At 45.9% G+C, this 22,450-nt stretch overlaps 1 protein-coding gene across 1 annotated transcript in view; it reads left to right on the forward strand.

Moving 5' to 3' along the window:
• The first annotated feature begins 8,362 nt into the window (after nucleotides 1-8,362).
• LOC146183741 (uncharacterized) overlaps nucleotides 8,363-22,450 on the forward strand; it is an 81,335-nt gene continuing 67,247 nt past the window's right edge. The window contains exon 1 of the mRNA XM_084608416.1: nucleotides 8,363-9,086. Coding sequence (XP_084464542.1) covers nucleotides 8,363-9,086 — 724 coding nt within the window. The remainder of the gene's footprint in view (nucleotides 9,087-22,450) is intronic.

The raw sequence follows: 22,450 nt of genomic DNA on the forward strand, positions 1-22,450 counted from the left end.
CAGCCACATGGATGTTGCCAACAGTTCCTATGCATTGTTGTTGGCAACACAAGCATCACACATTTTTAACATTTGAAATTATAGCTTGATGTGGGTTAACCAGGTTGCAAACAAGTGTCTACATCAGCAATACTATTTAAAATGCAATTGAAAAAGGTGTCATATATTGCCTGTGTTGAGTGGTTTGTTGATGTTAGCCATGTTGAGGTGTCTCCTAACCTAAATATAGGCTAGAAACAGGCCAACAGCAAGGTCATCTTTGTTTCACAGGCAGCCACTGGATGTTGAGAACAGTTCCTTCACTTCAATGTTGGTAAAGCAAGCATCACACATTTGAAGTTTTAGAAATTATATTTCGATTTGTGTTAACCAGGTTGTAAACAAGTGTTCACATCACTCAGTACTATTGTGAATGGTATTGATGCAGATGTTGTCATTTATTGTCGGTGTTGAGAGTGGCTTGTTGCTGTTAACCAAGTCAAGTTGAGTTTCTTAACCTAAACATAGGTTAAAATCAGGCCAACAGAACGGGCTTGCACAAGCAGCCACTGGACACTGACACCAGTTCCTTCCCTTTGTTGTTGGCAAAGCAAGCATCACGCATTTGTAACTTTAAAAATTATAGCTCGACTTGGGTTAACCAGGTTGCAAACAACTGTTCATATCTGCAGTACAATGGTGGATGCTATTGATAAAGTTGTCATCATATATTGCCTGTGTTGATAGTGGTTTGTTGATGTTGGCCGTGTTGAGCTGTATCTCTTAACATAAATGTAGGCTGGAAACAGGCCATTAGCATAGGCATCTTTGTTTCAGAAGCAGCCATTTGATGTTGACAACACTTCCTATGCATTGTTGTTGGTAAAACAAGCATCACTTATTTGTAACTTTCGAAATTATAGCTTGAGAGGGATTAACCAGGTTGCAAACAAGTGTTCACATTAAGCAGCACTACTATTGTGAATATTTTTAATAAAGATGTTGTCATATATTGCATTTGTTGAGAATGGCTTGTTGATGTTAGTCATGGTGAGGTGTGTCTCTCAACCTAAATGTAGGCTAGAAACAGGACCACAGCAATGGCATCATTGTTTCACAAGCAGCCACTGGACGTCGATAACAGTCCCTTCACTTTGGTTTCTCAAACCAAGGTTCATACAATTTGTAAATTTAGAAATGTAACTCAATGTGTGTTGAACAGGTTGCAAATAAATGTTCACATCAGCAGTACTATTGTGAATGCTATTGATAAAGATGGTGTAATATATATTCTGTCTTGTGAGTGGCTTGTTGATGTTAGCCGTCTTGAAATGTGTCCCCTTACCTAAATATAGGCTAGAAACAGGCCAACAACAAGGGCATCTTTGGTTCACAAGCAGCTACTGGACGTCGGCAACAGTCCCTTTAATTCGTTTCTCCTAAACCAAGCGTCACACATTTGTAACTTTAGAAATATAGCTCGACGTGGGTTAATCAGGTTGCAAACATGTTCACATCTGCAGTACTATTGTGAATGCTATTGATAAAGATGGTGTCACATATTGTGTGTTGAGATTGGCTTGTTGATGTTAGCCATGTTTAGGTGTGTCTCTTAACCTCAATATAGGCTAGAAACGGGCCAAGAGCAAGGGCATCTTTGTTTAACAAGTAGCCTCCGCATGTTGGCTACAGTCCCTTAACTTTGTTGTTGGCAAACCAAGAGTCAGACATTTGTAACTTTGGAAAGTATAGCTCGTCGGGGGTTAAACAGCTTGCAAACAAGTGCTCACATCACGCGGTACTATTGTGAATGTTATTGATAGAGTTGTTGTTATATATTATCTGTGTTGAGTGTGGCTTGTGGCTTGTAGCTGTGCTGAGGTGTGCCACTTGCCCTTGAATTAGGTTAGCAAAAGATTGACCACAAAGGCGCTTTCCTGTCACAGGCGATCACAGAGCCTCAGCTACAAATTTCTGGACATTGTCGCCAGCTGGCCAGGCTCAGCTCATGACAGTCTAATCTTTGATAACAGTCGTTCTAGAGCCCTGTTCGAAAATGGTGTTGTGCAAGGAATCTTGTTGGGAGACTCTGGCTATGCTTGTCATCACTATCTTATGACTGTTCAAGGACCCTAAAACAGTGGAGAGCAAAGGTAAGCTCTATCTGCCATAGAATGGTTTGAGCATTTAATTCCATAGTGACCACTGTAGTTCATCTGGCACCATACCTTTTTTTTCTAGACTCAGCACCTCACAGAAAAGGATTCTTAATATTGTAGAGAGGGTGTTCAGCATTCGGAAAAGGTGCTTTCTGTGCCTTGGCATAAAACTGCAGATAAAGACGACCACTTCCAGGCTAGTGATCACAGCATGTGCTGCTCTGCACAAACTGAGCCTGTGCCTACAAAATCCAATTGCTCCCAGCATACAGCCTTTCCTCATTGCACTGCCCCCTCCTTCTTTGCTTCCTGCTGGACCAATAGTGGGGACAGCTGTGCCGCCACAGCCTCAGGACACACAAAATGGGTTCAGAGTCCGTAACCGAACTGTTCATCAGCATTTTTCGTGACAATCATGATTATTTCAAGTTTGTGCCACTAATCACACAGGGCCAAGATACATGCATGGTGAGGAGTGATCTTATTTATACCATAACCCTTCCAATACAACAGAAAGTAAAGGATGGCAATTAGGTTTTCAGTACCATCCATCTAGCATGAGAAAATCTTGCAGGTAGCTTGGCTTTGACTGATCCCACATGAATAGTAATAATGAAAACTCTCCATCACTGACCTCTTGAAACATCAGGCTTCAGTCTATAATGTATATTATAGCAAGCTTCTCATGATCGCTGTGTCCTAAAGAGATTGAACAAATACAAATTGTTTGTTGTCAGCATCAGTGTTGCTGCCACATAATGTATATGTACTGAAATAAAACAGTCCAAAACTGACTTTTTGCTGCATTTATTAGGCTTTCCTATGCAACAACTGCATTTGAATCTTCAATAAACTAGCCTCTGCTTTGGAATTCAGTAACTTTTGCCCACTGAGTGCCCTTATTTCTTTTCGCTGTGCCCACATCATGCGCACGCAGAGCAGATGCTCTCTGTGACTGATTTTTGTTTCTTTAGCGACAGCTTGTAAGCGAGCTTCATGCTCCTCTTCAAGTGCTGTCCGACGCCAGCTAACTTTACCATGAAGGACCCCATTCTGGACCTTACTGCCAGCATGCTGTCGCTCCGCTTGACCCTCACTGCTGTGGCAAATGTCTGTGTGTGTCTCATATATTCCTTGCACTTCTGCATCTGCAGGAGGTTGCGGAGACTGGTGCCTTGACGGTGGTAACAATCGATCCGCTTGATCCACACTGCTGTGGCAAATGTCTGTGTCTGCCTCATATATACCTTGCACTTCGTCTGCATCTGCGAAACATTGGGAACATTTTGCATTTTTTCTCTTCGCTATTGAGAGTGCATAATAAAGCACGAAGCAATCAGCAATCTTTTTCTGTTATGGATAACCTAAAAGATTATCAAACACAAAAACATCACGAGGTATAATATGCTACAAGAGAATATTTGCTGTGCAACTACTTAAATTTTTCCCCTTTTAGTTCCTTTTGCCTATCATGTGTAGCCCATTTTCACATATGCTAGCGCCCTTATTCGTGTCATAATCAAAATGTTGCGTGTAGGATATTTAATGTATTGAGTTTTTTTCTCTTACGTCCCCACATTAGTGCTGTGCTTTATTCATCGCATCTCTTGCTTGATGCTCCACACCTCCCCTCCTATGTAATGTCCACTCAGGCCTTTAGGTTATATAAACGGAAAAAAGGTTGCCCTGGCAAGATTGTCATTTAATGTTTTTGAATACAACTCCAAAGATGTTTCAATGGCCCGATCTGTCACATGATGATCTCTCATTCAGGTAATAGCCTTACCACACCGTATAAACATAAATATTAATACTTTTAAATCAGCCTGTAAAGCATTTTTAGTTCCTCACCTTTTGTCCCAGACAGCTAGACGCTCTAGCTCTTACGCGGCCTTGGTTATTAGGCTTTCATTTTTTTGGCCAGAGATTCATACCTCTTGCAAAACATTGCAAAGCACCCATTATGTGCAGTGCACAAGCAAAACCCTTACCTTCGCCTTCATTCAATTCAGCGATTGGTGCAGTCTGCATCGGCGCCAAGAGCCGCGCCACTGCTGTGCATTCGTCGGCGTAGGTTCCGCCGTTGGCATTGTCGTTTCCGTCGTGTCGTGCGCGGTCGCTGTCTAAAGGATTGGGTATGCGCACAGACATATACGATGCCACAGCACCAACCCTTTCGAGTTCTTCTGTTAGCTTTGACTGAGCCGCTGAGCCACCACCTGAAAACGCAAGAGCAAATTTCATTGACGAGGGCAATGCTAAGTAAGCTGGATGCATTTTTCTTCGCAACAGCACTCGAGAGTAATTTCACGCTCAGTGAATGCTCAGTAGTTAAGGAATCTTTACAACACGTGGCACGCTACAGTGAAGCAAGTTTACGGTAGCGGTGCTGGCATGCGATGAGAAGGCAGCTTACCTGTATGGAACAACTCCTTGGTGTCAGTCGCCTTGCTCCTTCGCCACCTTTCTTTCAGCTTTTCCCAGCACTTTCGTAGCTGCTGGCTGGTACGAGATCGCACGCCGTGCCGGCTGTTGAACTACAGTGCGATCTCTTCCCACACCATCTTCTGATTAACAGACACCACATCTGTGCGTTTGTTTTCAATGGCATCTTTCTTATCGGTCACCAAGTCGATGAGTATACTCCGCTCCTCCTCAGTAAAATTGTTTTTTTTTTGTCTGATGTCATTGTAAATGAAAATAATCTAGACAAGCTGCACTGTATGTGAAACAAACACGAAAGCGGTGAAGGGGAAAAAAAGAAAGCTCGAAATACCAAATGCGTGTGAACTGCAAACGAAGAACAGAAAGGGCAAAATACACCAACAAAAAAACAGTGACAAGTGTGGCCAAACTGAAAATTGAAATTGGTTGAAAATAGCGCCTGTGCGTCCACATTTTGCGTTCAGCTTCCGTGAATGAAGAATGAAAACATATTGTTTTACAGATCCCTGGAAGCTGTTTATTCTGAAACAAACTTGCCGTTTAATGTAAAAATCATTTGTAGCCTCATTACCAGGCTGATTTTGTACCCCGATAAGTGTAACTTTAATAAGGCTTTCTTTTCCTCCTTTTCTTCCAACGGGACGCTTTTGTCATTTTTGGAATTGCTTTCTAGAAATGTATAAGGTTGTACTTGTGGCTGTGTGTTCCTTGATTACATATATTTGTTCACCCTGTAACAGCCTTACGGCTGACAGTATCAAAAAATAAAATTTAGGTAGGTTTTCGCAACACACCTAATGCTTTCCTTAATTTTATAATTGTGGTATACTTTTGAAAGCAGCACTTTTGGCGTAAGTATAGGTTCCGCTTGTGAATGAACGAGCAGTGAGCTGGCAATCATACCAGTTTGCCGCGTCCAGATTTTCCTCGAAGCATTTTTCCTGAAAGAGGACTAACAATTCCTGCACCTGCATTTGCATCCTTTCTCAACCCGCAAAAAAAAAAATATTTAAAGAAATCGGGCAACTCATAGGCACCAGTGCTATCTGCACAGTTCCAATTAGCATGACCGATAAATGGAATGCACGTCTACTGGGACCGCCGTGCGCACCCAGTCGGCCGCACTCGTGAATGCAGTTGTTCATTGTATAATTTTTATTTAAGCTGTCCTGTGGTCTATATTTGAATGTCTACAATAGCTTGCGGGAGCACCAAAACAATGCACAGCGTAAGGAACGGATATGCAGTGTTTCAATTGCGCACAAAGCCTTGCGCTTAGTTTCGCGAATTTAGCTTTGCAACTTCGTTTTTTGTTTTGCTTGCTTGCTTTCATTATTTTTCCTCCCTCTCAGCTCGTTCTTTTATTTCCTTCCACACGTTTTCCTTCCACGCTTATGCCACTACTTTCCTTCTCCTCTTGGGCGGTTTCCTTTGTCCATCCCCCAGCCTGACATTTTTTTCTCGCCATCCGCTTCGCTTCCCCCGTCCCCCTCTTCTAAAGTCCGCACATTTAACTGTAATCTTTTCCATTTGCCTGTCCTGCATCCTGCAACCTACATCCGACGATTGACCGATGTCTGACCCGCATTAATCATTTCCCCAAGTGTTCTCTAAAACTCTCAGCTACATAGATGAGCACCTTGTCTTCCTGAGATGCCATGCAAACCAAACGAAATTATGAAAAAAAAGAACTCCTATTTGACGTCGAAGTACCAGTTGTCCGCTTCGCCTTCCTCTGTAGATGTGATTCATAAAGACCCTGTCTGCCATTCCATAAGCTTTATTCATTTAGTTGTGTTAATGACATTTCGACATCTTCTGAGTTGAACCTCGAATGATGAGCTGTTTCTCATGGCATACTGCTCCATCAAGACTATAGTAAAAAAGTGAGTAAAAAAATAAACTAAATTTGTGGACGCTCTGAATAGATATTGCATTCATTACAAGCCATGCTGCTCCAAACAAGTGGTCGGGCGGCTGGCTGCCATCTATTAACCTCCCCCGTCAAAATTTAGTTTTGTGGCAGAGGGCTTAAAAGTACTTTTAAAGAGCCAATAAAGATTGTTAAAAAAAAACTAACGAAAACTAGCATTCAAGTCGGGATTTGGGGCAGGACGTTTTTTCAACGAAAGAGAAAATTAGATTTGCTAAAATTCTGACAAGTGACAGAGAGGAAGACATGCATGTGTATTAGAAACAGTAGTACGCTTGTTGTGCCCTGCTGCAAGGAAGTTTTCATTGTCATAGCTGTGTCGCTGTATCAGCGACCGCGTGCCATCTGCCATCCTTTCCTTTATCGTCGAGAAAAGTGGCAACCGCCTCACTAGAAAACAGCTCGAGTTTTGAGGCTTGTTGCTTTTCTTTTTTTTTGAGGTGGGAGGGGGGGCTTTTTCTCTTCGACTCCAGCTTCATTCGTTCATGTTCTTCTCCCATACTCGTTCCATCCTTCTCGGCCACAAAATTCCCCACAGCTTTCTTTTTTTTTCTGCAGCACACGGGCGCCTTGCTTTTCGCCTCCATCGAAAAGCGGCCTCCGAGGCCGGGATTCGATCCCGCATCCTTGGGAATAGTAGTCGAGCACTGTAACTACTGCGCCACCCAATCGGGGTGAGGGTTGAAGAAGAAAGAACAGAAAGAGAAGCTACGGCCTATCTTACACAACCTACTGGGTTTAACTGAAGCTAAATCCCAGCTAATTTCTTTTTGTCCAAACCAGAAACCTAGCGAGGTCTGTATTTGTAGAAATGTTTCATGTGGGTGCTTTAACCATTTTGTACAATGGTTCGGCATAATGAACGTCATTATTTCACTAATCGGGTATTTGCGCTTCTTTCTCGAACTTGAGAGAAAACCAGAATGCTCACAGAAAGACTCTTGCGAAAAAAGATGGCTTTTTTTGCTAGAATTATCATGCCTAGAGTGTCATCGCTCGCGCAAAGTTATAAAGGCGAAAGCCTTTCTAGGCTCATGGAACGAAATACCGTGCGTCATAATTAGTATTCCACGAGATGTATTCTTGTCTAGCGTTCCTGCCATCTGCTATCCCACACTTGAACGCGCGCCAAGGAACGCCACGCCACAGGAGCGATGGTGTACCGCCCAAAATCACACATGCCGGAGGAAGTGTCACAGATACTGCGTCTTTCCTGCAAACCAATCATAATTATATGTAGCGTGCAACGAACGCCGGTAAGAGGAAAACGATGAGAGGCAAATGATTGGAGAAAAAGGGTAAAAGACATCTAAGAGACCCTCAATTTTTGTTTTATTTATTAGGATTAATATTTACATGGCACACCTTTCAGTACATCTGTTATCTGTCGACATCTCGGCATCTTGCGCTTCTGCAATACGCAGCAACCTGAGCAGCAATCCTTTTTTTTGTTGTAGTTGTTTCAACAGGGTGAAATAATAACATTGTCAAGGTCAGCGGCAATCAACATAACATGCAGTTAAAAAGAAAACAAGAAAAAAGTTATTTCAAGAGGTTTTTATATGTCCATTACAGCAGGGCTAATGTAGACGAGTAAAAGAATTAATATTTTCAATTTTCATAACGCTTAAAATATTCAAATGCAAAGAAGCTTTATCAGAAGCAGTTTTGGAGACCAATGCTGTGAACCGCTGACTCGCCATACTTCAAATCTGGACCGAAAGCCGAAGTGGCAGCGACATCGCGGTCGCCACAAACAAAACATGCGCTGTGTGGCACGTGAATGCGCATGAAAACGGTATTTTTCATATTGTGCTGGCTGAAGAAGACGTTCAGACATTGAACAATGAGTGCGCTGTCTCTCTACCAAGAGGTAATACGGAAAGTGTTCGAAGCTGATCCCAAAGACCACTGTGCCTGGGCTGACATTTATCGTTTGCTCTGCCTGCTTAGGCAGGCGCTAGTATGTTGTGTTTGTTCCAGCCTACTCGTCGTCCCCATGTCGCACACTTCTTCGAAGTGTCGGCACTCAGTGTGTAAGGCGTGTGTCGGCCAGACGGTACGGTTAAATTTGCCCTGTGCGGACTGCAACAGCAGCACGGGCGGTTTCACCGAGAACCTGCATCTTCGTATCGTGCTGCAGTGTTACAAGAAGATATGCCGATATTTGAGCTCACCGATCTTTCTGAGGAAGTGGGGGACCCTACATGGGTGTACGAACATCACATTTAGGGATATTGTGGTCGAAGGGTCCCGCTTAGCCGATAACTATCGGCATGCAGAGCCCACTTCAACGAGCTCACCCTCAACCTCTTCGGTAGCGCCTTCCTTGGCAGCACCCTCATCGGTTTCATCCACATTAGCGTCCCCAGGCGTTGCAGCCTCATCAACAATACCACCTCAAGCTGCACGTATTGTGAATCGGACATCAGCAGTGGCGGGGGCTGCAGTGACGAAACCTGTCAATGGTCACACGAAGCGGCGTGTTGCGCTGCTCAACGGAGATGCGATGGCACTGGCGCACGACCGGGCCAATTCTGCGCCGTATAAGTTGGTAACCATACCCCCAGGTAGGTGCTGTCGTATCGAAACAGTCTCTTTGCTTTACCTTTGGTTGCAAATGTGCGTACGAAGAGACCCAATGCATTCATTCCCGCGTGTAGTTTCGGAGCGTGTATCGCTGTTCATTGACAGTAACTTTGCGCGCATTCGTATGTGCTACCTTTGCTAACAACGCAAATACACTTGTGCATGAACTGGACAGCGATTACGAGCCTTTAACTGAGCTGTTGTTACGTCGCGAGATTTAACTGAAGTTCAGAGACGCGAGTTCTAACGGTTTTCCCCGTTTCCTATTGAGACCGACAGACGAACACCGTGGGCACGCGTTTCTCGGCATCTGCATGTTTCGGAAGCCACCAGTTTGTTTATATTTAGTCGCTGTGGAGTTCTGCAGGTTTACACGCAGTTAAGTGCGCTGTGGGACAAATATTCTGAATAGCACTGCCCCCGCTGTTTCCAGGGCTGGCTGGTTTGAGTGCGTAAGCTTTCGTGACCTCTCGCATGATGGCCCGCATACTACCCTACGCTTTGAGCATTTACTGACTTCATCGCCAGATGGTGCCCTTCGCAACTATCAGATAAAGTCCCTTGATAATTTGAAAGTAGCGACACTCTCCTCCGCGCCGCGCTTTCCTCCTCGATTCTCCTCGCGCGGCGGCGGCGAGCGCTGCGCACGACACGCTTTTTCCCCCTGACGCCCGCCGGCCGGCCGCAGCAGTGAGTGAAGCGCGAGCTTTTGGGCCAGGTGTGCGCTCCAGGAGTGCACAAAAGTTTTGAAAAATTGCGAGAAAAGCATTGAGAATGCCGATAGTAAAGTTCATGAAATGATTGGTTTCTTCTTAGAACTGTTTGAATGGGGAATACTGATAAACAAGCTTTCAGGCGAGTTCTGTGCTACAGACACTTTTTAAGTCTCATGATAAGGTTTTACTTTGTGCACTTAATCTAGTACTGCCTCTGACTTTGTGTTTGTTTTTTTTAGAGCGTGAAATCTGTCACCGCGGTAAAACTTCAGAAAACGATCCAGGCTGGTGCTTTGAACTTCAAGATTAGAGAAGGTTAAAGCAGGACTTAGTCTATTTCGCTACTGTCAAGCTATCTCTCTAAGCATAGTATATTTCACGTGATCAACCATGAGATTGGATTATTGGTTAATTGTACATGTATTTCAATCAATTACTGGGCCAAATTAATTTATATTTAGAAAATTGCAATTAAAATCTAAATTTTAGCTGCAACACCGAACCGTATACCGTTGGAAAGCTTAGGCCAAGCGTAATGGCACTGTGCTAGTTAGCGATCCGCGATAATCTGCGTTCATTAGTTAATTTTGTATAAAATCAAATTTTGAGATGTTCCTTGCTGCTTCGAGGCAAGGAACAGGTTTGCCACGGCAGTCTTGATATGATGCTGATGGAGGAATTAAATAATTTTATGAGTACGTGGCCCCTCACTGACTTCGCGTGTGGTTAAAAGACAGCAGAGTACACTGGGAGAAGTGGTGGGCCCTGTTGCCGATACACTGAAGTTCTGGGGCAAGCATGCTGTGGTCTCATGCGCTGTGTAAAAGAGCTTGATTTCATTGAACGCAATAATAAAAAAAAAATTACAAGGTGCACATAGGTCTTCAACGTGCGGAAATGAGAAAGCATATAACTGCCAATTCATTAACTATCGCTATCCTATCTATCACTATATCTACTAATGCCAGAGACCTATCGTAACTGTCACTATCCGCAACGAACACCTCACTATCCGGGCCTATTACTATAATTTACTATTATTATCCGTAACAGTCACCATCATTACTTATCACTATTCATAACCATCACTATTTAATCTGATGCCGTCCCATGACCCATTGATATACTTCAATTTTCATTGACTTACGTTGTCAGTCATATCTCTATTATCTCATAATATCTGACGAGACTACATTGACTTTTAATTCTTATACTTTCTTGTTTTCTCATAAATGGAGGTGGGAAAATAGCAAGCCACAGAAATAACTGACTAATATCAGCGCGAGGTTCATGTCTCTGTCGAGGAGGCTTCCTTTACTTCAGGACAGGTCGGTGAGAGAAAATTGATGGAACTGCGTTTGGTCTGTTCTTTTTTTCGAGTTCGTGTAATATTGGCGGCTCAAACTGGTCTTCAGGGAATTGTAGCTAGAACATAGAGCGATGAGATAATTACTCAGGCTAGGTGAAAAAAAAAATCTTGCATACAATTGAAATGAGTAATATGTTAGTGTTAAGAATTGTTGCTCGCAAAATGTTCGCCTATTTTTACATAATAACTATAATCATTATTGATTGTTTAAGTTTCGTAAATACAGAAAATTGATGAAATGATTCCGGCTGATTTGACATCGATGGGATAACTTTTCTCGCAATAAATGAATACGCGGAATCGCGCTTTTAGAGCTCCAGCTTTCAAAGCGAAGGTAACCTGCCAACGCCTAGTAGTCATGGTCAAAGTGAAGCGTGTGTGATCATATGAACACCTCCTGCACATTGGCCGTATCCCTGATAAAACGAACGCATATTTTTTAACCCACGCGTGCGTCGAAGCATGGCAAGACACATTCAAGAATTGAAAAAAAAATGCCATACGACCTAACTAGTGCAGATTACCCGCAATACCTCGGGTTTACTTGCCAAAGAGTTTTTCAGGGCCAGCATTCATTGCTCCCGAGTAACCGACGCACACTACAAGTACAAGCTGGAAAGGCTAGCTCCTCTACAAGCCCGAATTTTGATTTTTAGTGAAGGAAACCAGGGATCCTAGCATAATCGCGACAAATGCAATTGAGAGACTGTAATTTTCCAGTTATTTCTGACAGCAAAAAGCAGATTATAGCGCCCTGTTTCTGACTATACAGAAGTCGAAGCGTGTTAAATGATGGAGCCTTGGAGCCTCGCAGAATATTCAGCATGCTGCAGAGGACAACCTTATTTTTATACAATGAACATGCTGCCGCCGCAAAAATATTGAGCAGCAAGCAGGAATAAAAAACGCAGCGTCAGGTGACGCGTTATTACGGGGAGTGAGAAAGGCACTCGACGTTGCAAACAACTCTGTTGTTTCTAGGAATAAACGTCTTTCGACTAATCTTGTGAATCCATTGACTCGTGCGCAAGCCGTCACGCTTGCCTTGAGATATCATGAATACCGCATAACCATCTTCAGGTCGCTTGCTGCAGTTGTACGCGCAACAGCACGGCATAGAGCTTGCACGCTGCAATAAAAGCACAGCGCGCAATATTCGCTCGCCGAGACTAGGAGAAAAGTGGCGCGAAGGAAAAAGAAAACACAAGGAAAACGCCGGACGCGCGTCGGTTTCCAATGGCAACGGCAGGGAGACCAATCGTCGCTCAGGAAATCGGGCGGAGAGCCGGCCTTCAGCGAAGGGGCGCGCAAGGGGCGAGGAGGAGGCGAGGAGTATGCGCGGCGGCGGCAAAGTTCAATCGTTGGCGTAACTTTCAAAGTATCAAGGGGTTTTACTATCAGATGGCGGACTGTTGAAATTTTGCAGAGCTTGTGCCGTTACGCTGTTCATCTCATCGTATTTTAGAGAACGTCATGAATTATGATCATTTCCTTCCACACACTTTCCTTCCACGCTTTTGCCGCTACTTTCCTTCTCTTGCGTGGTTTCCTTTGCCCATCCCCCAGCCTGGCATTTTTTTTCTCGCCATACGCTTCGCTTCCCCCCTCTCCCTCTTCTAAAGTCCGCACATTTAACTATAAACTTTTTCCTTTGCCTGCCCTGCATCCTGCAACCTACATCGGACGATTGGCCGATATCTGATCCACTTTAATAATTTCCACAACTATTCCCTAAAACTTTCAGCTACGTAGATGAGCACCTTGTCTTCCTGAATGTCATGGAAACCAAACGAAAATATGTAAAAAAAAACTTCCCTATCTGACGTCAAAGTAAGAGCGGTCCGCTTCGCCCTCCTCTGTAGATGTGATTCATAAAGACCCTGTCTGCCAATCCATGCGCTTTATTCATTTAGTTGTGTTAATGACATTTCGTCATCTACTGAGCAATTGAACCTCGAATGATGAGCTGTTTCTCATGGCATACTGCTCAATCGAGACTATAGCAAAAAATAAGTAAAAAAAAACGTCATTTTTTTACCTATTTGTGTACACTCTGAATAGATCTTGCATTCATTGCAAGCCATCCTGCTCCAAACAAGTGGTCGGGCGGCTGGCTGCCATCTATTAACCTCCCCCGTCAAAATTTAGTTTTGTGGCAGAGGGCTTAAAAGTACTTTTAAAGAGCCAATAAAGATTGTTAAAAAAAAACTAACGAAAACTAGCATTCAAGTCGGGATTTGGGGCAGGACGTTTTTTCAACGAAAGAGAAAATTAGATTTGCTAAAATTCTTACAAGTGACAGAGAGGAAGACATGCAGGTGTATTAGAAATTGTAGATCGCTTGTTGTGCCCTGCTGCAAGGAAGTTTTCATTGTCATAGCTGTGTCGCTGTATCAGCGACCGCGTGCCATCTGCCATCCTTTCCTTTATCGTCGAGAAAAGTGGCAACCGCCTCACTAGAAAAAGCTCGAGTTTTGAGGCTTGTTGCTTTTCTTTTTTTTTGCGGTGGGAGGGGGGGCTTTTTCTCTTCGACTCCAGCTTCATTCGTTCATGTTCTTCTCCCATACTCGTTTCATCCTTCTCGGCCACAAAATTCCCCGCAGCTTTCTCCCCCCCCCCCCCCCCCCCATCTTGGGACGTTCTAGGCTGGCCTTTGTGAAGCTGTGCCACAAATGTTTTTTGTATTTTTCTACATTTTTACTCTGTTTTAGAGCGCAGCTCTTTGGCGTTCGTTCCTGGGTTTCGCGTCGGCGTCGTCGTCGGCCTCGTAACCAGCTCCGCCCCCCTTTCATCCCCCCAGCGCTAGCAGCGACCGACTGATACCGCTGGATGCCGCTGACGCCGCTAGAGAGTCAAGATAACGTGACTGCATAGAACACCGTCGCCGCCATGCAGAAAGAGGAGGGGAGGGTCCCCCCCCCCCTGTTCCCGTGTGGCGGATAGGGTGCTCTTCAGTTGCTGACGCGCCGGTTATTTCACGTAGGCCCCGGCACGTCGACGAATACGTGACCACCTTCCCACGGCTAGACCTGGTTCTTGGCGCTGCGGAAGCGAGGGTATCATATTGTTTGCGTCGGTATCGGCGGCGTTGTCCCTGAAACCAACTCGGCAGCTGGGATTGACTCACTATCGGCGTCAGCAGCATCAGTCAGTCGCTGCTATCTCTTCCCTCCTCCCTTTATCGCGTTGTCCGCTTGCTGCGCGCGCTTCTGCCCCCATCGTTGGCCGCTGGGTGTACACGCCGCCCCCCTCCCCCCTCTTCCTGCGAGTCTCCGGTTGTCAAAGCGCCGGCTCGAACTTAATTCCTTTCTTCGCTCCTCCTCCAATGCAACCCCTGTGCGGTGGCAATCAGAGAGCCAGATCGGTGGCTGTGGATCTGTATATGTGCACCATCCGAGTAGAAATTGCCGCTGCCGTTCGCCACTGCGAAATTATCTGCCAGTTCTTTCTGAGCCATGAGCGAGACGACCGGTGGAAGTCCTCCGTCTGCTGCTGCTGTTGCTGCTAAACGAGCTGCCAGAGCAGAGGCCAAGCGCCGTCGCCGCCAGAATCCAGAGCAGTAAGCGAGGCTGAAGCAGAAGCTCATCGCCGCCGTCGAGAAGACCCTGCCGTTCGCACCGCCGAAGCGGAGGCTCATCGCCACCGTCGAGAGCAACCAGGTGTAAGCGAGGCTGAAGCAGAAGCTCATCGCCGCCGCCGAGAAGGGAGTCTTTGTTAAAGGAATACGTGAGAAAAATAAAAAAAAATTCTGTGATAGCGCATACATGTGTTGCTCGATTTCTTTATTACACCCCCATCCCCTTCTTTTTCTGCTCGGCCTTTACCAACTGCGAGCGCTTCTCCTGTTGTCTTCCGTTTCGCGTGTTTCCAGCCTAGAAATAAACGCCCAGCGAGTGGCCAGTGCTGGTCTCTGCCTCTCCGTCTAGTTTCTGGTGGGTCTCGCATTGTTTGCGCTTCGCGACGTCGCTCCAGCTGGCTGAAACTGCCACCATTTCGCTGCGCAGGACGCTTCAAGCGCACACCCTGCCCAGGCGGTCGCGCGGGTCACTACGAAAATGTTCCGTCGCTCCCTCGTGGCGCTGTCTTTTCGCCGCGAGTGCTGCCCCCTGGGTTTCTGCATGGTGCCGATAGACCTTGTAACCTTGTATGGATTTTTGTAGATATAGTGGTTGTTTCAAAAAGCTAATCAAAGTTGGTTATTCTGAGTTCTGACATGCTTAAACGGTGCTTTGACGTTGTCTCGTCGCAGTGGACTTGATCAGCGGCGAAAGCTACGAGCCACGTTTACGCAAATCGGGCAGTTGTGCTTAGAATTGTGTGTCCAGTCCCGGTTCCCGACTCGGCGGTGTAAGAGTTGCCCCGCACTTTACGAAAGCAGTAATATTCAATAAGAAGCGACCGGCGTGTGTTGAATATAGAAGCTATCTGTGTGCGCCTTTTTTTTTTTTTTTTTTTGTAGCGTCTTGCAAAGCAAACATCAGAAAAGCCCTAATTGTGCTTCACTGAGGGTTATGTTAGCGGGAACAGTACCTTTTTTCTACTACTTTCTTATCAGACAGCATACGTCGCGCTAGGGATAAGGAGGTGTTCCAAATGAACCTAGCGGAATATTTAGAGGTGGCGCTCTGAGTCTGGCTTGCACAACAGATGCAGTTTTGTGATTGTCAACCTGGAGCCATGACTCATCAGCTCCGCTAGGCGGTATTTAAAGTGGCTCTGAAGATATATAGAAGTTAGTTTGTACCGATATAGTACAACATCAATGGCAAAGGGGCTACTTTCTCTCTATACAGAGCTTGTACTGTATAAGCTAAAAGAGAGCGATAAATGAAATACTGTTATCGCCGCCACGCACCATTTTCACGAACTAATTGTTGGTTTCAGTACTTGTGTTTGGGCGCTAACATGTTTGGCAGGGGCTCGCACGAGCTGGATTTCTTCAATGTAGGAGAATTGAGCAGAAGCCAAAGCTTGAGAAATAAAGAAATCGTATCATTTTGGTACACTGCACGCAGCAGTTAACAGCCCTCGCTATCCATCTGTAGTCTCATAGTGCCGTAAAATGCGTTGCGGGGCTAGTTGGTTCATGCTCGTAAATTTATGTAAAGCGCAACAGAGACACCACAATCAGACAAGAAGGACAGGACAGGGCGCCCTGTCCGTCTCTCTTATCTGATTGTGGCGTCTCTGTTGCACTTTACATAACATTACGATCATAGTGCCGTCAACGTAGGTGGAGGGTAGGGTTATCATGCATCAGCCTATGATCGCTTTGGTGTGATATGTATGGCACGATGAGGGGGGGAAAACGGAATTCGTTCCCCGCCCAGCATGTTCGCATGCTCGAAGGCTGTTTCGACATTCATCGTTCGAACGCAAGTTTTGTGTTTTAGGGGGGGATAGTTTTAACTGTACGTCCTCAAGAGCTCGGCGTTGCATCAGGCGTCGTTACGGTGTACTCCCACCCATCTTGACTCTTTTCGACCTAGAAGCCTAATACACCGTGGCGCCATTTAGTATGACAAAGCCAAAGCTCCTCACCTATGTGCTGATGAAACTTTTTTATAATGGCAATTGTAGACGCATTATGCTTTTTAAAGCATTAGAAATGGTTTGTGAAGAATAAATGAATTTAAATATAGGTGTAAATGGTGGACTAATTTAAAAAACAACTTCTTCGTCCAATGTGGTTGCTATGGCAATGGTGTGGACTGTACAGATATGAGTCCAATTCATCTGAAAAAAGAGATCTTTTTCTCACCTATATTATTACCTATAGGGACGAGAGCGAGTAAAATAGACGCGAATGCAACCAAGTAGCGCGAGATATTGCGTGGAGAAATGCAGCGGCGACCAGTGACTTCAATGGGAAGGGGCGCTAGAAGAATAATTTTGCTATTTTTGTTTTTATTTATTGCTTACCAGCTTGCAAAGTACTCGCTCAATATATGTCCTTCCTCGTATTTCTGCGCAGAATGATACGATCGGGCAAGTTGCTCCCTGAGTGGTACCCACGTCTACCTGTTTCTGTTGTTGAAATTGCCTTTCTGTGAAAACCAAAATGGTACACCTATAACACCACTTCTAATGCTCGCTTGTTTTCGTGTTTTGTGGGTGTCATCAACGTAAAAGAAGCCAATTTTATGGAAACGAGGTAATCCGAAAGTAGGTTGCAGCAAAAAAAAGAAGAAATAACGGCAGGAATTCAGGTAGATGGAGAGAGAGGGAGGATTGAGCCTCCACATGAGACCCCCCTTCCCGGTTCCTGCGTCCCTGGCGGTGAGTTTGTGTTTGTTCCGAAGCGGTCGAGTGCTGCAGCGATGCTCCACGCAGTGACGCTGCAGCCCAAGTGCCTTTAATCCGTATTACAAATTCCTCTTTTCAGGCCTTTTCCCCCTTCGGCAGCTTGAAAACTCGGTCAGTTTGAGAAAGAGTGAGACAATTTATCTCCCTAAAATTCCCTGGAACTCGAAGAGAATTCCATTTTCAATAGAAACCGCTCGTTGGATGTGATCAGAGGGGAGATTGAAACAGCAGCAGGCATGCGTCCAACGGACAGACCCTGCTGGGAAGGGACGAAGTTCGGAGTTCGCCCTAAAACTTGGGGGCTGGTTTGTTTTTCGAACCTGGTGCTGAGTTTCCAGTGCGCATTCTTGTTTTTTTACTTCTGGCGCAGATCTCTGAGGTTAGTCTACATTGCCATTGGATTCCGGTTGATGATCACGGAGTCTTGTTTATAGTGTCACCAGTTTCAGGCTTGGCACAAAACGTGAGATGGTCGCGTTTGCCCAAGACCGAAAATTGAGTGAAGAATTGTCCTTCATATTCCCTTTAAAGAAAGAAAAAAAAGTGCTATAGGTGTTCTTTTACAAAGCGGTGTCACTCTGTGATGAATGCAGGGTGGTGCCACCCGTATGTGGGACACGTGTCCTCCATATGGTTTATGATGGTAGTGCGAAACTGGTAAGATAGGCGTGACGAAAGGAGCACGTATGTTTTATCCTGAACGAGGCTAGCTGAGTAGTCTGCACTCTCAAAACGTGCTATCTATGATTCCTTTTGTACGGTGAGTTCAAAGTTCGTTGTATCCCTTGTCATTGAATCCAGCAGGTATCGGCAAATGCCACACGATGGTTTTCAGAGAACGTCAAACTCAGTGGCGGTCGACTCAACGACTGTTTGGGCGTGGCCATTGGTATCTGAAGGCGTCCATGAGGACTCATCATACTCACCATACGCTTAAAAAAAGCTAGATGCAGAAACTTTAAGTAAACAAACATTCAGTTTGTTTGAATTGCATAGTTTCAAACGACGACTTGCTCTACTAGTTTTATTCTAAAGCCTAAATGACGGCCCTTGTGGACTGCGGTGAGCTGTCAGGTTTCCGAACAGCTTTCAGTTACAAATAGGTCTTAATTCAATGCGTGACTTTCGATTTATTGTTTCTCTTTGGGTTCTCTCTATTGCATTGGATTGGACACCTAGCACATTCTTTCCAGTCGCAGGCTCACTACTCTGAAAACCCGTTGCCGTAGCCCTACCCCCCCTCGTTTCTTTTTCCAGTGAGAAGAGAATTTTCGTTTTTTTAGGCGAATAATATCTCTGTGGAAAAATGATCAGTTGCTGCGTGCTCAGGGAGACTTTCTGTACATGCGGTTAGCGCACAGATGATCATGCTGAGACTATAAAACAAGTAGCAGCTTTGAAATTAAGGGATCGCACCGCGGGAAATAAAAACGTGAATTTTTTTTTTGTCACCGAAGTTGTCTGAAAACGATTAATAAAAAAGAGAAAACAAACCGAAACAGCAGCAGCCGAGCAGCACGCGTTTACACTTACCTCCTTTGTCAAGCGGAACCAGGCGTTTTTTTCTGTAGTCTCCTTTATGCCGGAATAGCTTTACTGCAAGTGATGAATGCTATCCTTGAGGCATCTCCCTACTCGTTCCTTCACTCATGGAACGGAAAGAGACAATAGCGATCGCTTCACTGCAGGAACAAAGCTTCGGATTGAAAAAAGAAAAAAAAAACATTCGGTTAGGTTGTACCATTGTTAAGCTATATAGCAACACTGTGACCTCTGGCTCGTTGAAGGTCAGGCGGACGAGCAGGTTGACATTGGGTGGTACATAGCGTAGTGAAGCTTTCGCTTCGGTAGCTAGCGCTGCCCGATGATGACGGCAGGGATGGAACTATGCTGCGGAACAGTCGCGGAAGCCACCACGGCGCTTTTTCATCGCACTTATGCATGCATGGTTTCGAGTTTACGGTGGTTGATTACGGCTGCAATGTTTATCGGTGCGCTTGGCCGCATTGGCTCAGTGGTTGGGCCGCTTAATTCGAGGGACGTGGGCTCGATATCAACTGCGGCGGGCGCTTTAGATGTTGGCAGAACGCAAGGCGCCCGTGCACTGTGCTATGTCAGCGCCTGTCGAAGAACCTCATGCGGTCAAAATTATAGTCAGTCTCCACTACGACCTCCCTCGTAACTTGAGTGATGCACCACGTACACCGGTGAGAAGTGGCTCTGGATAAGGTGATGACAGTTTGGGAACATGAGCAACGCGCGAACAGGAGAAGCTTGGCGATGCAGCGGAGCCTCTAAAGTCTGCCCCGGGCCTCGGCAGGCTCTGGTGCATGCACATCTCAAGGCTAGTGACTTTTCTTTTTAGAACCGAATTTCATACTGGCGTCGGTTCTCGTTTTTTAAGCGAAAAGCTTCACTAGGCTAGTCAACTCCGAGTCTCGCTTGTGCGCCGTCGTCGGTCAAAGCCCCGCTTTAACCAAGTCGTATGAACGTGCCTTAGTTGCCTATAGCGGTAACGTGAATGCAAGGATCCTAGCAGGCTGAGTCTGACATAACCGTCCCATGTGAAACGAGAGAACCAAGTTGGCAGCTCCTGCCACGGGATCACAGTCATGGACACGGACACTGCACACAGCGACGAGCGGTTAGACCTGGCGTAGTATTCCTTTCGCAATAAAAGCCACAGCTGCGCATGCGCAAACCACGTGGCATCACAGGAGAGGCGCAGGTGGTCGGTGCCGCCACTGCGGCTGCAACCTGGACTCCACCGGTTGACCTTTTAGCTGGTGCCGCGCGCTTTCACCGGGCTGCGTTTATGTCTATACAGAAGAGTAACGTTGATGATGATGTGGAATCGGAATTAGTAGGTCTGTAATCAATGCTTCACCATGATGATGAGCCATGGAATATCATAAGGTGCAACCGTGAACAACAAGGTAAGTCACAACTACGCCAATGAACCACAAGCTAAGCCATGGCATCGCCGAAGCTTTTCGCTTTTGATATCAAGGCTTAACCAAGCTAAGCCACCGCCAATTTTTCTAGTTTAAAGCCAAAAACTCCAACTCATACTTATAATGAGGTGCTAAGAATCCGAGAGAAGAAAAACAAAATCGAGAGCACTAGTGGAGTAATACCAAAGCCTGAGAGTAGCTGCTGCACACGGTACTTCGCGCGCCTTCCTCGTCGGACACAACCAGCCATCCGTTGGACGCGTCTAAGTTTCTATATTTGGTTTACAGGAAATTAAGGAAAGGCGCAATATCTGTTACTCGCGGAACCCCGCTGTCATCATAGAGAAGGAGAATTATAATGGGCGTTTCACGATCCCGGATGTGGCGCAGGTGGTTGAAGCTCTCGGATTGGGATCAGAGCGATGGAGGTTCGATCCCCGGTGGCGACAACATTTTTATTTTTTGATGACCTCATCAGTGTGATTGACAAGTGGAATTTCGCGGAATCTCACGAGGAATTGGGACACTTCTAGCGGACGCACGGACGGACATGCTGGCTAGTTATGAGCCATTAAAGGCTTTCACCTTAAAACACTCGCAAAACGCTTTCAAGTGTGTAACATGTAGGCCGTCACCTGTGGCGCGAAAGCCGATGTTTTTTCAGTAACGCACCGTACTGCTGCTAGCCAGCCCGGCAATGCCTTGGTGCGCTGCCAAATGTGTTGCGTTAGCGCCGGGACTAAAACCCGGAATTTAGTAGTACAGGTTGAAGGCCTCACCTTAAAAAAAAACAGGTCCGCGAGCCATGGTCTCGCCCGACGAGTGACAAATCCAGTCTCTTAAAAACACCGGTTTATTCCGGATAAACGGAAAAGTAAAACAAAGAAACATAAGGCGCTACTGCGCTGAGAACAGGCTGTTCATGCGCGCGACATTAGAACACCAACGGAAAGCGGGAAGAATGTCAGGGCTTTACCGCGGCGAATGTCAGGGCTTAACCGCGGCGAAACAAAACACACTGCGGAGCGAATAAAACGAGCAATAGGGCCCAAAGCGCTAACGGCTGCACAAGAAACACTGCTCCTCGCGTGACAGCAACTCACACGAATACGCCTAGGCCGTTTCTGCAGGCACCGCTTCCATCTTCATGTCCGCGATCTTCTTTCAATCGTCCGTGCACACTCTGCTGGCCCATGACGCTCGCCGGCTGCCACGCGCCGGCCCCTCCGCCGGGACAAAAAAGGCCCCGCGCCTTGCTTCCGACGCGCTTATCTACCCTCGTCTGTCTCCGCTAACATCACGCCCCCCAAGATTATCTGCTCACTCATGCGCACTCGCGCTGCCCGTGCAAACACAATACAAATAGGAAGACGCGCGCGCGGTTTAAAACACTTAAAGGGGCTGTGGAGGCCCACAAGGTCTATTTAAAGGAAAAACAGCCGCCGCGCAAGATTCTTCACTCGCTAAATGCGTCTCTGAGACATCCGATATCTCGCGAGTTTCGATTTTATTGCTAAGTTTGATTTGTCGCGCGCTGGACTGCTTTGCCGTGCCCGCATCGCCTTCTTGGCTACCAAGGACCTATGAATGTCGGTTCCAACCACCCATAGTGACTCGGACGATGATGGGTGTCGTAGTGGAAGGTTACACACATTTTCATTACCTTGGGCTCTTTTAATTAACGTGCACTGACATCGCACAGCACACGGAAGCCTTGATTTCTGGCTTCATGAAAAACGCGGTAGCTTCGGCCTGGGCTTGAAACGGTGACCTCGAACTCAGTAATGGAGCGCCTGTTATGTTATGTTATGTTATGGGCCCAGGTTCGTCCAGGAGCTCTGGGCAGGTAACAGATCAGGTTCACGGACACGCGCATGCTTTTCTTTTCTTGACCAACGTATCACGGGCAACACACATGCATACAGCCTAGCCTTATATCTAACGGGATATGCTCAAAAAACCGTCCTACTTCTGTATAGTCTGGTCGTCCACTCGACGAG

Source organism: Amblyomma maculatum, chromosome 7 (genome assembly GCF_055883805.1).
Source record: "Amblyomma maculatum isolate TAMU_Amacu chromosome 7, ASM5588380v1, whole genome shotgun sequence".
NCBI classification, from domain to species: domain Eukaryota; kingdom Metazoa; phylum Arthropoda; class Arachnida; order Ixodida; family Ixodidae; genus Amblyomma; species Amblyomma maculatum.